This window comes from Bufo bufo, chromosome 6 (genome assembly GCF_905171765.1).
Source record: "Bufo bufo chromosome 6, aBufBuf1.1, whole genome shotgun sequence".
Classification (NCBI taxonomy): domain Eukaryota; kingdom Metazoa; phylum Chordata; class Amphibia; order Anura; family Bufonidae; genus Bufo; species Bufo bufo.
In genome coordinates this window covers 353,294,186-353,309,901 of record NC_053394.1, presented here as the reverse complement: position 1 = coordinate 353,309,901, position 15,716 = coordinate 353,294,186, and the positions used below count along the sequence as shown (strand labels likewise).

Genomic DNA, 15,716 nt, shown 5'->3' with positions numbered 1-15,716 from the left:
TACTCGTTCAGTAACGGCATAGGCTACTTTCACACTCGCGTTTGGTGCGGATCCGTCATGGATCTGCACAAACGCATCCGTTCAGAACGGATCCGTTTGTATTATCTTTAACAAGGCCATGACAGATCTGTCTTGAACACCATTGAAAGTCAATGGGGGGGACGGATCCGTTTTCTATTGTCAGTGAAAATGTATCCGTCCCTATTGACTTACATTGTGTGTCAGGACGGATCAGTTTGGCTCAGTTTCATCCTCGGAATAGAGACTGATCGGAGGAAAACTGATGAATTCTGAGCGGATCCTTTTCCATTCAGAATGCATTAGGGCAAAACTGTTCCGTTTTGGACCGCTTGTGAGAGCCCTGAACGGATCTCCGGAAAGCCAAAACGCCAGTGTGAAAGTAGCCATACACCCAAATTCTACTCGTTCAGTACCGGCATACACGTGAAGGGATTTTTTTTTTCTGGACATATAGATAGAAGGCCTAAACGTTGGATGTATCATTATCGTGTGATTGATCAGTGGTGCTCGGACCCCCGACATGTCACATGTTGCTGGTGTGTCCTAAGGAGAGGACCTCAATGTAGATTTCTTTTTTTAAAGGAGTTTTCTCGCTTGCAAGATCGGTCCAGTAATCCACTAATATTGCCAGGGAAAGCTCTATGGGACAACGCATTTCCACCGCAGTGGCCAACCAATAAATGAATGTCTGACCATGAAATGCACCGGCTAGATCTGCCAGAACATGAGCTGCTTTCCATTCTGGTTTAGGAAAGGGGGTGCACTCACTTTGATGCCAATATGACCTGATTTGGCTCGTGGAAAGGAGTGATCCTGATGGCACAAGCCCTAAATATGTCCAAACACACAAATTATGAGCTTACCAATGAGCACCCGTTTGACCAAGAGCTTTCTCCCATGACTTCTTAATGCATGTTGATTCAAAATTGTAGCGCGGGACCAGCCGAATCGAGTCACCTCTGATGCTGACTTATTTCCTGGCACCACAGAGGTTTTGGGCATGTTAAAAATCCTGTTTTTCATGGCATTGTGGACCAGTCAGGATGCCCGCACAACTACAAGACGCTCAGCAGATGCTGCCATTAATCGAGTAGGTATGCTTAGTTAAAAGGAGTTGTGCAGCGTGGAGAATTCCTCAGGATAGGTTATTGGTAGGGATGAGCGAATCGACTTCGGATAAAACATCCGAAGTCGATTCGCATAATACTTCGTTTGAATACTGTACGGAGCTCCGTACAGTATGTATTGGCTCCGATGAGCCGAAGTTATTACTTTGGGAAGTCTTGCGAGACTTTGCATAATTTCATAAATTCATTTCTACTATAAAAAAAAAAAAACTTCCCGCCTGCCCCCCCCGAACTCCGGTTCGGTTCCATGTGGTACTCGCTCCGTACAGTATTCAAATGAAGTATTATGCGAATCAACTTCGCTAATCCTTAGTTATCGATATTGCATTGGTCGGGGTCAGACTCCCGGCACCCCTGCTGATCAGCTGTTTGAAGAGGCTGTGGGGCTTATGTAAGCGCTGCAGCCTCTTTTATATTTACCTGCACGCCTTTTAGCTTCCATTTACTTGACTGCGAAAAGAATCTGTAATGAGCCTGCACCGCCACTCCATACTAGACGGCATGCAGGTAAACATTGCAACGCGGCTGATCAGTGGGGGTGGCGGGAGTCGGACCCCAACCAATCTGATATTGATCTATCCTGAGGATGGGTCGTCAATATCTTGGCATGGCACAACCCCTTTAAGGGTATTTTCAGGTTAATTGCAGAAATGGATGAAGTTTGCAGAAGTCCACATGTTTGTTATAGGAACAACTCCATTCAGATGTGGGGAATAGATTGTGCAACCAGTGTGCTGCATGTGAACATGTAAAGCTGGCCATATATATTTGGAAAGTTGACCCAACTTGCCAATTTTGGGGAGACCAGCCACCCTTCTCACGTTGGAGGAGATGAGGATTATTTCAATTTCAAGATGCACAGTCCTGTGCTAGGGGAGGTAAAGCTGCAGCCAGAGGAGTCTAGCAGGGGAGAAGTCAAGTTTAAATGTTGTGTTCCCATGCACACTGGTGTTTTTTTTTTGTCCGCATCCGAACCGCGTTTTGTATGGATTTGATGCAGACCAATGTGTGCCTGCATCTGTCCGTTCCGAGGCCCCGTGAAAACTAAAACATGTCTTATTCTTGTCTGTTTTGCGGACAAGGATAAGACATTTGTGAAGGAGTGAGAAAAAAAGTGGTGAAAATACGCAGAATCATATGGCACCTTTTTTTTCAGCTTCCTATTGATTTCAATGTGTTTTTTTTTTTTTGTTTTTTTTTTATACACATGTGGAAAATAAAGTGCTGTCTACTGTCTATGAAATAACTAGGAGGCTGCTTAGGAGTTTTTTTTTTTTTTGCATGAAAACTGGCCCTAAATCTCCCTCTGACTGGTGAGTACTTCTATATCGGTCCCAGTATGATCCTGGGAGGTTAAGGGAGCCCAGTTGGTTTTGCTGTCGATGACCCCTCCAGTTCTTCTGTGTGAGCAGAGTGCTTCCGTCTGCGGCTTACCCTGCATTATTTCTTCAGCTGATTGCTGACAACAGGAAGTTTCAGGGTGGGTCCGGCTGATGGGGAAAGCTTTGCTGACAACACAAGCAGAACTCCGCTTCCTGCACGAGGCCTCCCGGGACACCGCTCCATTGTGAGATCCACCGAGGTTCTGGCAACTTGTCCAACCACTTAACCCGTTCAGCGCCAATCAAACATAATGTTTTCTCCGGGCTGCCTGTTTTAATCCTGTACACCTGGTCTATTAAAAGGGGTTTCTGAGATTTAAAGGGGTTATCCTGGAAAAGATAATGATGACTTATCCTCGGGATAGATCATCATTATCACATCAGTGCAGGTCCAAGTCCCAGCACCCCCAATGATCAGCTGTTTCAGGGAGCCGCTACACTCACCGGCGCTCTGGTGAGCGATGCAGGCTCCGGGCAGCTTTCCAAGGACATCGCCATACGTTGTATAGTGGCAGTGCTTTGGTATTGACTTGAATGGGGCTTAGCTGCAACTAGGCCATGTGGCCGATGAAAAGTAATGTCACTGAGGCTAGGGCATCAATATCAGATCGGCGGTGGTCCGACACCCCCACGATCAGCTGTATGAGGAAACGGCGTGTGCATGTGCAGTCTCCTGTGCCAGGGAGACTGCATGTGCGCACTGCATGCGCCGTCTCCTCATACGGATGATCGGCGGGGGTGTCGGACCCCCGGCCGGTCTGATATTGATGACCTATCCTGTGGATAGGTCATCAATATAGGACAGCCTGGAGAACCCCTTTAAGGCCTCTTCTAACAGCTGATCGTCACTGGTCCTGGTTGTCACACCCCCGTAGATCTGATACTGATGACCTACCCTGAGGATAAGTCCTAAATATCTTTTCCTGGATAACCCCTTTAAATACTGATGACTTGGCTTCAGGATAGGTCATCAGTATCTGATCCTGACACCCGACGGTTAGCTGTTTGAGAAGGCAGCGACGCTCGCCGTAGTGCCGTTGCCTTCTCACAGCTTACCCTAGACCAAGTGACGACACGTTTATTGGTCATGAGGCCTAGACACAGCTCAGCTCTATAGAAGTAATGAGGCTGAGCTGCGATACCAAGCAGAGGAGCCATACAATGGAGCGGCGGTGCATTCTCAAACAGCTGATCAGTAGGGTCCTGGGTATCAGACCCCCACCGATCAGGTACTGATCATGACTCGTATGCTGTAGTAGCAAGCTCTGAATTTGTATTCTGTTCCATCAGGCAGCTCAGCTGATGGCTCCTGATCTGATATAAACACTCATTATAGCCTAATTCTTATCGCTTATACCAATGTGGCTTACAGTGTTCATTACCTTTTTAAGGCTACTTTCACACTTGCGGCAGAGTGACCCGGCAAGCAGTTCCGTCGCCGGAACTGCCTGCCGGATCCAGCAATCTGCATGCAAAAGGACAGCATTTGTAGACTGATCCGGATGCGGATCCGTCTCACAAATGCATTGCAAGAACGGATCCGTCTGACCGTTTGTCATATGGACAAACAGATCAGTTTTTATTTTTATTATTATTATTATTATTATTATTGTTCACTGTACATATGATAAGGGGTGCACATACATAATACAGACAATTTCACTAATCATAAACAAGACGAGTTACAAACTGGTACAGAAGGACAGAGGCCCCTGCCCGTGAGGGCTTACAATCTACATTTCCATGTAAATTAATGCCGGATCTGGCGTTCCGGAACTTTGGACGGAGATAAAACCGCATCATGCTGCGGTATTTCCTCTGTCCAAAACGCAGTTCAGTGACTGAACTGAAGACATCCTAATGCATCCTGAACGGATTTCTCTCCATTCAGAATGCATGGGTTTAAAACTGATCAGTTCTTCTCCGGTATTGAGCCCCTAGGACGGAACTCTATGCCGGAAAAGAAAACCGCTAGTGTGAAAGTACCCTTAGTAAAGTTTATTGAATGACCGACACAAAGTATGCACCCACACAGCTAGACAAACAGTTAACCCTTTGACAGAACAGCTCAATATTTTTTATGAAGACCAATTGAGACCAATTTTATACATTTCCTAAAATGAGTAAATTACAAAAAATTGCCTATGAAGGTGTACATAGCCTTTAACCTTGCTTGCTGTCTTTCTCGTCCATCTTGCTATGTTTTGAACGGAGCAGTCCTCCCGTGGCACAGAAATGAGCAGAGTGATCTCCACTTACACAGATGATAGAAAGCAGAAGCACATAGTCTGGATTCCACATACATCACAATGCTTCGTAGGCCATGTACAGAAGCAGGAATTAGCACTTGTACTCCATCCGTGCCCCTAGAAATATCTCCATCAAGAAATAAGAACAAATAACTGCAGTATAAAGCACAGGGAAAAGAGCACCAGGTCCTTATCTGGTTATTAGAGGCACCTTACAATAAATGGTGCTAGTATAACTGCAGTGGGCAGATCTACTAATGAAAAGGCGCCAGAATTCGGGTGCACGTGGCCTGCGCCTCCCTTGCTAAGTGTTTTGGACACTTTTTGCTCCTCACTTGCCAAGTAGGTGTGGTTTAGCAGGTAGGAAGTTTAAAGGGGTTCTCCAGGCGTTTCCTACATTTTCTCAGCTAACCTGTAGAAGAAAGAGACTTTCCTCAGTACTTAACGTCACGCCACCAATTCCACAATGTGACCGCCGAACTGGCTGCAGGCTCTTCTGCTGAAGCCCTGACTGGATGTTCTCCTGTGTCTTCCTGGTCATGTATGTTATGCAGCTGAACAGGAATACAGAGGAGCACATCCAAGTGATACATCTGCGGAAGAGGTGGTCACATTATCACAGTGGAGATCGTGGAATCGGTAGCGCAACGGAAGGGTAAGTAGTGATGAAACTCTTCCTTCCACAGGTTACCTGACAAAAAAATGTAGGTAAAGCCCTGAGAACCCCTTTAAGTTCCTTCAGATGACATACACCCATACATGCCTGATTGCCTTCCCTTTGGTGGATGGGATCTTGCAGCAAGACAATGCAACATGTCACTCGGCTAGAAATGTCCGACATTGGTTGGAAGAGCATGGCCAAGTCTTACTACCCTTGCCCCCTAATGCTACGTCTACACGACGACAATAATTCGCGCGACAGATAGGGCACAACTACACTGCAACATTTGTAGCGCAACATTTTTTTGCACCAATGTCGCGCGACAATTTTTATAATGGTAGTCTATGGTGTCGCACTGCAACATGCAACATACTGCGACGCAACAGTCGCAGAAAAATCCATCTCGAATGGATTTTCTGCGACTGTTGCGTCACAGTCGCAGCATGTTGCAGTGCGACACCATAGACTACCATTATAAAAATTGTTGCGCGACATTAGTGCAACAAAATGTCGCGCTACAAATGTCGTCGTGTAGACGTAGCCTAATTCCCTGGACTTGAACCCAATTGACCATCTGTGGGACCACCTCGATTGCTGTGTTCGCTCTACAGTTCTTCGCCGCGCACCCTCCAGCAGCTGTGGGATGCACTTCAGTCAGCATGGCTCCAGGTACCTGTGACGACCTACCAGGACCTTATGGAGTCACCGCCAAGCCATCTACCTGCTGTCCTAGCTGCACACGGCGGTTACTCTAGATATTAGCCGGTGGTCATAATAATGTGACTCCACCACGTATGATGTAATACAAGCTTAGAGGAACCTACAGACTCTTCTGCAAACAGAATGAACACCCCTTGTTACCCGCAGATTGACTTGCTGCTCGGGGCGTTTCTTTGTGTAATATCACTTGCAGCGCATGAGCACTATATGGAGATCTGTATTCTTCTAGCCTGTGTTTTTGTAACCCAGGCTATTGCTGTTTTATGTGCCGAGGATAACCTTCTCCTCCATTTTTATAAATTTTTTTATTTTTTTTTATAAATAATTCCTTGCAGTTTTGCTTATCTCGGCGTTACTGCAGCTGGCTATGGGGAAGAAGCCAACATATAGAAAGCTGATCCAGGGCTGTGTGCAGAACGGCCTCACTTTCCCAGAGATTTCCAGCCTCGTGAGCCTTGCGCAGAAAGCTGATGGTTCACTACTTGATGCTCCAGTTTCCTTCCCTAATGCTGATCGTGAATAGGTATAGAGCTGAGGACATGGGTTGCTAGATGGCCGCTAGCACATTCGCAATATCCAGTCCCCATAGCTCTGTGTGCTTTTATTGTGTAAAAAAAACTGATTTGATACATATGCAAATTAACAGAAAAGAGTCATATCTTACTTGTCTGACCAGAGAAGAGTCATATTTTCAAGCTCTGACTCATCTCAGGTTAATTTGCATATGTAGCAAATCGTTTTTTTTTTTTTTTTTACACAATAAAAGCACACAGAGCTATGGGGACTGGGTATTGCGGATGTGCTAGCGGCCATCTAGCATCCCATGTCCTCAGCTCTATACACAAAATCCCGGTGACAGGTTCCCTTTAAGCGGAAGACATTTTAATAAAAATAAAAAACATCCACCTTACTCAAGTTACACAACTTCTATATTGCAAGAAGCGGGACACATACAGTCATTCTGAATTGCATTTGCACCACACAACTGCTTCCCTCACATTATAAAACTTTTTTTGTCTGAAGCCACCACTAGATGGAGCTCATTGATTAGGAATTAATACTTACCATTGACTGCCATATCAGTTGTAAAAAATCTTTGTGTTCAGCACAAGCTTCCCCTCCCCCAGGTCCCTAGCAGTCGCATGGCCTGTCTTTAGGGAAGGTACACCACTGGTTAGAAGTATATTTGAGCACCGTAATTTTTGAGCTTGTGCAGTGTACGGTGACTGTGCCTAATTTGCGTTATGTATTTTTAAGGATAGGTCATCCGTATCTGATCGGTGGGGGTCCAACAACCAGCATCCCGCCAATCCGCTGTGGCCTTCTCTCAGCTTACCAGGCACCGTGCCGTACATTGTATAGTGGATGTGTGTTATCGCGCTCGGCCTCATTCACTTCAAAAGGGTCTGAGCTGCTCCTAGGCCATGTGAACAATGAACATGATGTCACTGGCCTGGGGAAAGCAGTGAGAAGGCCGCGGCGCTACTACGAGCGCCGGTGCCTTCTCGAACAGCTGATAGGCGATGGTCCAAGGTGTCGGACCCCCCACTGTTCAGATACTGATCAGAAAACCCCTTTAATATCCTGTGTATATGTTAGAAATGTCTAATGGGAGCAGATAGTTTTAAGGGGGTTGTCACACTGGACATTTATCACACGTTCACAGGACAGGTGATTGATATCTGATTACTTGTGGGCCCTCCACTCATAACCCCACCATTCACTAGAACAGGGATCCCGCGCCCCCTGTTCCTTCACTGCAGTGATGAGGGGTGCAGGGTTGGCTCAGCTCTTCTGTTCTAGTTATTGTTAGTGGGTGGTCCTAGAGAAGAGGGCCCAAGCAGTCTTATACACTGCCTGTCCAAAAAAAGTCGCATTCGCTGTGACATTGTTTCGATAAGCTTCTGCAATGTCACAAGATTTATTTCCATCCAGTGTTGCATTCATTTTTCACCGAGATCTTGCATTGATGATGGTAGAGTCTGACTGCTGCGCAAAGCCTTCTCCAGCACATCCCAAAGATTCTCAATGGGGTTAAGGTCTGGACTCTGTGGTGGCCAATCCATGTGTGAAAATGATGTCTTATGCTCCCTGAACCACTCTTTCACTATTTGAGCCCGATGAAGCCTGGCATGGTCCTCTTGGAATATGCCCGTGCCATCAGGGAAGAACAAATCCATTGATGGAATAACCTGGTCATTCAGTATGTTCAGCTAGTCGCTGACCTCATTCTTGGAGCACATACTGTTGCTGAACCTAGACCTGAACAACTGCAGCAACCCCAGGTCATAGCACTGCCCCCACAGGCTGGTACTGTAGGCACTAGGCATGATGGGGGCATCACTTCATCTGCCTCTCTTCTTACCCTGATGCGCCCATCACTCTGGAACAGGGTAAATCTGGACTCATCAGACCACATGACCTTCTTCCATTGCTCCAGAGTCCAATCGTTGTGCTCCCTAGCAAATTGAAGCCTTTTTTTCTGGTTTGCCTCACCGATTAGTGGTTTTCTGATGGCTACACAGCTGTTCAGTCCCAATCCCTTGAGTTCCCTTCGCATTGTGCGTGTGGAAATGCTCTTACTTTCACTATTAAACATAGCCCTGTGTTCTACTGTTGTTTTTCTTCACCAAACGTTTAAGTGATGGCCAATCACGATCATTCAGGATTTTTTTTCCCCACCACATTTCTTCCTCGAATACGATGGGACCCCACTATCCTTCCAGTTTTTAATAATGCATTGGACAGTTCTTAACCCAATTTTAGTAGTTTCTGCAATCTCCTTAGATTTTTTCTCTGCTTGATGCATGCCAATGATTTGACCCTTCTCAAACAGACTAACATCTTTTCCACGACCACGAGATGTGTCTTTCTACATGGTGTTTACGAAATGCGTAGCAACTCCTTGCACCAGTTGGGGTTAAATAACTTATTGCCAGCTGAAAGATAATCGCCCATGCAGTAATTATCCAATAGGAGGCCCATAACTATTTGCTTAGTTAAATCTAGGTGGCGACTTTTTTTTTTGGACAGGCAGTGTATTTTAACATGAACCCTGTGGGTATGTGAAAAATGCCTTTTGTACAGTGGTCTCTCCAGTTAGTGTCACAGATATTGACGATCTGTGGTCCATGTGGAGGATCCAGACAATTGGCAATGGCTCTTCACTGGTAAAAGCTTGATTGGTTGTCTAGTGGCGCCTCTCTACAGCACAGTGCGGTATTACATGTCCTGTACTTCTGTAATTTAATGAGCTTCTTCCTTCAGAAGCCAGGTGAGGGTGGCTCTATTTTATTTTTCTAGTACAGGGACAGATTTACTAATCCTATAGATGGTGTAAGCGTAGACCCGCTGTATAGACCTGCACCAGATTTGTCACAGGGGCTCGGGCTGGATGATAAATTTGATGCACGCCTAAATACTTGTGTTTCACCTTATGCCAGCTATTGGTTGCTTTTGTTTGAGATTGAATTGGTCTCCAGAATTCTGGCAAAATTTTGCACGTTAGGCCACAGCCCTTGTGTATGCATTATATGGAATAGTATAATCTACTATGTATGTGTGTATATATGTGTGTGTGTGTGTGTGTGTATATATATATATATATATATATATATATATATATATATATATATATATATATATATATATATATATATAATTTTTTTTTTTGCAGTCCTCTTTCCTTCACTTTGTGGGCTCAGTTCTAGAGATAAGTGCAGGTCCCACCTCTGGGACCTGCACCTATCTGACATTGGGGGCTAATTGCTAGGATATGCCCCCAATGTCTGAGATGGGCCAATCCTTTTAACATGACGAGAACAGGACTTTTGAGGCAAGGGGGGTTAGGCAGGAAACAAACACCCCATATATCGCATGCTGCTGCGTTGACTGTATTTTCACAAAAATAAAAAATAATTGGGTGCAGTAAAGTTACTGTACTGCCTCCCCGTATGGAGCTCAATGTTCTCTCCTTCTACATGACCATATTCTTCCCAGCAGCAGACACTGACTCTTCCCTTCTGTCATCTCGTGCCGCTTCCCTTCCTCCAATTTTTTTTTTTTTGTGTGTCCCAAAGCGGCGTGCAGCTGCGTCCCTCTCTGTTATGACCCAATTCAGTCAAGGAGAATAAGTGGCTGTAGTGACGTACAGTGAACATGGCCAAGTAAGCAGTTTTAGTACAATAGAAAATGCATGGATAATCGACTTCTTCAGATAATAGCTCCTGGATGCACGGGTCCTGGCCTTCTTCCCAGAAGAGCCGCTGCTGTTCCACAAGCTTTATGTTCAGTCTGAATCAAAAACGAGATTAACAAAAGTGAACCTGTACCCAGTGTCTGAACGTGGACAGGTATCACGTCGCATCTATAGACTTCCATTTCTATTATACAGGAAGCAGGTGCCCGGGGACTTGCCATTTATCTGGCCGCCCGCCATGACATTGTCTATTCACCCCTATAGAAAAGCTTTACATGCCGCTGTTGTGTAGTTTGTTGCATTAGACTTTCAAGGATCAGATTGCTGAGGTTTGTGCCCATGCAGTGTTACCGAACCCAACCACAGGAGGATTACTACAGATTTTCTAATACTGTAGTTACAATGTAAGCTTAAAGGGGTCTCCGGGAATACAGATTTTTTTGGGCTAGTGCCTCCAGCCAGACTCCTTTAAAGGAATTGTCTCATCTCAGACAATGGGGGCATATTGCTAGGATATGCCCCCATTTCCTTATAGGTGCGGGTCCCACCCCTATATCGAGAACAGAGCCCCGAAAGTGGTGGCGGATGCATTGTGCATGCACAGCCACCCTTCATTCATGTGCGGTGCGCTCCCATTCACTTCTATGGGGAGAGCGCTTGATGGTGGCCAGACCAGAGTCCTCCTGCCACCACTTTGCCTGCTCCGTTCTCTACCTAACCATGCTATTGTAATCCCTTTCTGTGCAGCGGTTACCCTAAAAAACGTAGTTTTATTGGTATGCTAATGAGCCTCTAGGTGCTATGGGGGCGTCTTTTCAGCACCTAGAGGCTCCGTCCACTCACCATTTCTGCCGCCCAGCGCGCTCCAGCCCGCCCCTCTCCTCTAGATTGACCGACTACTTCTCTGCATCTCGGCCGAATTCTCACGCCTGCGCCGTGTGCTTCTGTATTCGGCGCAGGCGCATTGACTGTTGGACTGCTCCCTGCGCCGTAAAGATGCCGGCGCAGGGAGACAGTCACTGCGCCTGCGCTGAATACAGAAGCACACGGCGCAGGTGCAAGTAGGCTGTCAATCTAGAGGAGGGGGGGGGGCTGGAGCGCGCTGGGCAGCAGAAATGGTGAGTGGATGGAGCCTCTAGGTGCTGAAAAGACGCCCCCATAGCACCTAGAGGCTCATTTGCATACCAATAAAACTAAGTTTTTTAGGGTAACCGCTGCACAGAAAGGAATTACAATAGCATGGTTAGGTAGAGCAGACACTAGCAGATCGCTAGTGTCTGACAGCTAATTAGGTCAAAATGTGGTGGTAGAAACCCTTTTTAAGAAGAGGATTGATACTTACCTGTTCCCTGCTACTCCAGTCCTCTGCTGTGTCCATGTTCTGGTCCTTGAATACACATGGTCACATGCTTAGCTGTAGCCAATGACGTGCTGCTTCTGGTCAAGTCACCTGACTCCAATCACTGGTAGCATTCAGATAATCAGCCCTTGGGGTTGTACATGGACCAATTATCAGGGATGAATATTCTTAATAATGCTTGACCCTGATAATTGCCCTTTTGTAAAGAGCAAATGCTTGTTTATTGGGTGAAACTATCGGTGATGAGGACACTAAAATCAACATTTCTGTTAGCGTTGAGCGAATTGAGCTTCGGATGATAGAGACCTGTCTTCGTGCAGTATTAAAATGTATTGCGTCCCCGGAGGCAAAATTTGTTTCAGCCAAAGTCATGCAAGATGTCGGTGAATGAATTGGGTAATCACTTCTGCGTCTTTAAAAATATTTTAAAGTAGCAATCCGAAGTCTGGTTTGGTACAGAATGATTTAAATCAGTGATTTTGAGCCGAAACCAGGTGCAGATCTTTCCCTTATACCTTATGTCTGTGGAGGCTCCAATCCTGGTTTTGGCTCACGATCACTGATGGAAATCGTTGACCAAACACTGATGTGTGGATAAAGCCTCATTCACACGTCCCATGTCCGTGATGAAATTCATGATGGGGTGGTCAGTGATTCATCCTTGATTGATCCTTGTTTGGTCCGTGTGTCCATTTTTATTTTTTTTGCCCTCCATGTTTAACGGACACTGCACAGCTGAAAAATAATTTTCATAGCATCTCCTCCTCCTACTGGTCCATGAAACATCCATGTTGCCTCCGTGTTTTTCACAGATCCATAGGCTATAATGGTAGTGATGGACTTGTGAACACGGACAAAATAAAGCATGCTTCTGTGCTAAAACCACAGACAGTGATGTGTGAATGCATTAAATGAATAGGTACGTGTGCGGTTCGTGGAGAACACGTACAGCACACGTCTGTGAATCACTGATGTGTGGGTAAGGCCCAAACCATGCTGCTGTTCTGTAAAGCTACACTCTATCCCATGAAGCCACCTTCCCTTGTCAGACAAGGTGCGGTCTACTTCCTTCATAAATATGTCTGAAATTAGATGTGCCAAAAGTGCACCGACTTTTGGTTCAAATTCTGCCAGAATTCAGGGGCAGCCATAATAAATGCGGACCATTGTGTTTTTTTTTTTTTTTTTTTTTTTTTTTTTTTGTGTGAATGAGCTATAATGGTGGTATTTATGTAAATATGATAACTGTCCATATGCTTTACGCATGTATTTTCCCTGGTTAGCCTTTTTAATCTGGTGAAAGGGAACAATGCTCATAGTAAATCATAGCCTCCCTTCTTTAAAGGGAGGCAGTCAGCACTTGACTATCCTAAACTTCTGACGGCACTAGTTAGAGGCTGTAAAGAGCAGTACAAACAAACCTTTTGTAGAACCGCTGCCTTTCTCATCAGGAGTAGTTAAATATGTAGTATTATTCTGCTCCTTAAATGCACTGGAGGCGGGGCTTCACCAGAAGTATCCCTCTGCATTGAATAGCTTCACAACTCCTCCCCTCTGCTGCAAGTGACAGCTGTGTCATCCAACCAGGAAACCACTACAGCTGTCACATAGAGGAGAGCGGCTGGGAAGTTCATATTCACACCACTCCTGATTAGGGATGAGCGAATCGACTACGGATGAAACATCCGAAGTTGATTCGCATAAAACTTCGTTAGAATACTGTACGGAGCGAGCTCTCCGTACAGTATTAGAATGCATTGGCTCCGATGAGCTGAAGTTCGGTAAAAGGTATTTTACAGTAGGAATTTATTATGCGAAGTCTCGCTAGACTTCGAAGTAATAACTTCAGCTCATCTGAGCCAATACGTTCTAATACTGTACGGAGCGCTCGCACCGCACAGTATTCTAACGAAGTATTATGTGACACATCCGAAGTCGATTCGCTCGGCCCTAATCAGGAGTGGTGTGAATATGAACTTCCCAGCCGCTCTCCTCTGTGACAGCTGCAGTGGTAGTGCTCATCCCTACTCCTGATGATAGAACAAACACAAACGCTATGTTTGTACTGCAGTCCCCAGCCCATGCTAAGTGCTGCCAGCAGGTAAGATTACTCAAAACGTACTCCTAGCAACCAATCAGATTCACTACTCCTCCATAATTTTTTTTTTTCCTAATTCAACTTTTCTTTCTCTTTTCTGCAGGCCTATGAGCGTCGCTTCCCAACATGTCATCTCATTCCAATGTTTGTGGGTAGTGATATCATGAACGAGTTCCTCAGTGAAGATGGAGCCGTGCATGTGGTGGAGAGACGTTGCAAGCTGGATGTTGATGCTCCCCGACTCCTTAAAAAGGTCAGCATAACATATTTCATCCGTGTAGGAAGGAAGCCGCCATCGTATCAAAAACTTTAGCTTTTATGGGGGAGGGGGGGGACAAATGCGATGCTTGGTAGACAGTGATTAGATCCCATCAAGGTTTGTTACCCTGCCACGGCTTCATCTGATGTACAAGTGGAGTAGTGTCAAGGCCGTTGCTGCTGTTTGACCTGGGGGCCGTTCACATGGCAATTGTTTACTGCTCCAATGTATTGCTTACCGTAATTTTTTATTTTTTTTCCAGTGCGTCACACCTTTTAGGAGTTACAAACAATATATCACAGACTTCCTTTAAAACCATTTTCTCCTTGTTTTCTAGATTGCTGGTGTGGACTATGTCTACTTTATCCAGAAAAATTCTCTAAACAGACGAGACCGCACTTTGCAAATAGAAGCTTACAACGAGACCTTTGCTAGCCGTATTGTAATCCACGAGTGTTGCTGTTACACTGTAAGTACTCACATTTACTGTTAAACTGCTAAGTGATCACCCTCCACCTCTTGACGGGGCAGTGCAGACCCCAATGTCTGTGGCAATCTCCCAGAGAAAAAACTGCAAAAAATGAAAAAAATAAATGCTTGAGAATGATTGATTGTCCCGCAGAAGTCTTTGACTCTTGGTGGACATATTACATAACAAAATTATATACATACTTAAGGAGGAAACACTCCATGCTATCAACCCAAACCAGTGCTGTAGCATCGCCGCCTACCAGAGACTCTACATATTATGTATCAAAACAAATGTATTAAAAATAAAAAATACTAATTGTACACTTTGCCCCTAATCTAAAAATGAAGAAAAAAAATAAAATCTAATGGAAAGGTGTTAACAACTTAAAGGGGTTTTCACGGACCTTTCTGATCAGTTAGGGTCCGACACCCCCCACCAATCAGCTGTCCTCTGCAGCCTCTGGTGCTGGAACTAGCACGGGAAGAACAGCGCTGTTCCAAGCGTAGTGGCCATTCCGGGTTGCTGCACCTCCCATTGAATTGAAAGGCAGATTCCTGCTGGCTCTGCAGCTCGTGAGCGGTTAGGCAGATCGATGGGCTCCCTCTGTCCCCCAATCTCAATTGCAGGGTGATGGTCAGTTGTCATGGAAACTGGGAGCATAGCTAGGGCACCCAGGCCTGCCGTGTAACTGCTTCAATTGCACAATGCTAGTAAAATCACTACGCACTGCACTACAGAAGTTTTTCAGTATATAGTACAAGTGATTATATGTTCGTAGTTCTACTAAAAAAATAAACACTGTTAAAAAAAATAATTTAAAAGCAAAAATATAGCAAATTCAACCTCCCCATTTTCCATTTACCATAAAAAAAAGATGAACTAGTTTGTATCAGTCCGTATGAAAACGTTAAAAATATTAATGTCACCTAATTTATGATTTGCAGTGTCACTTCACCCTCGAAAAATAAATTTGAGTAAAAAAAAAAATATCTAAAAGTTGTATGTATCCCTCAATATAAACTACAACTCTCCCACCGAAAAACAAGCCCTGTTAGAATGCGACACAAAGCAAGTTTCTTTATTATTAATTATTATTATTATTTTGTTTTTAAAATAATAAAAAATAACAAACTATATAAATTTGTTTTCTCGATAATCGCACTAAATTA

The 15,716-nt window shown here is 44.9% G+C and overlaps 1 protein-coding gene across 1 annotated transcript in view; it reads left to right on the top strand.

The window, feature by feature from the left end:
* Positions 1 to 15,716, top strand: part of SEC14L1 (SEC14 like lipid binding 1) — a 48,986-nt gene that overhangs the window by 14,492 nt on the left and 18,778 nt on the right. The window contains exons 4-5 of the mRNA XM_040435041.1: positions 13,920 to 14,069; positions 14,413 to 14,544. Coding sequence (XP_040290975.1) covers positions 13,920 to 14,069; positions 14,413 to 14,544 — 282 coding nt within the window. The remainder of the gene's footprint in view (positions 1 to 13,919; positions 14,070 to 14,412; positions 14,545 to 15,716) is intronic.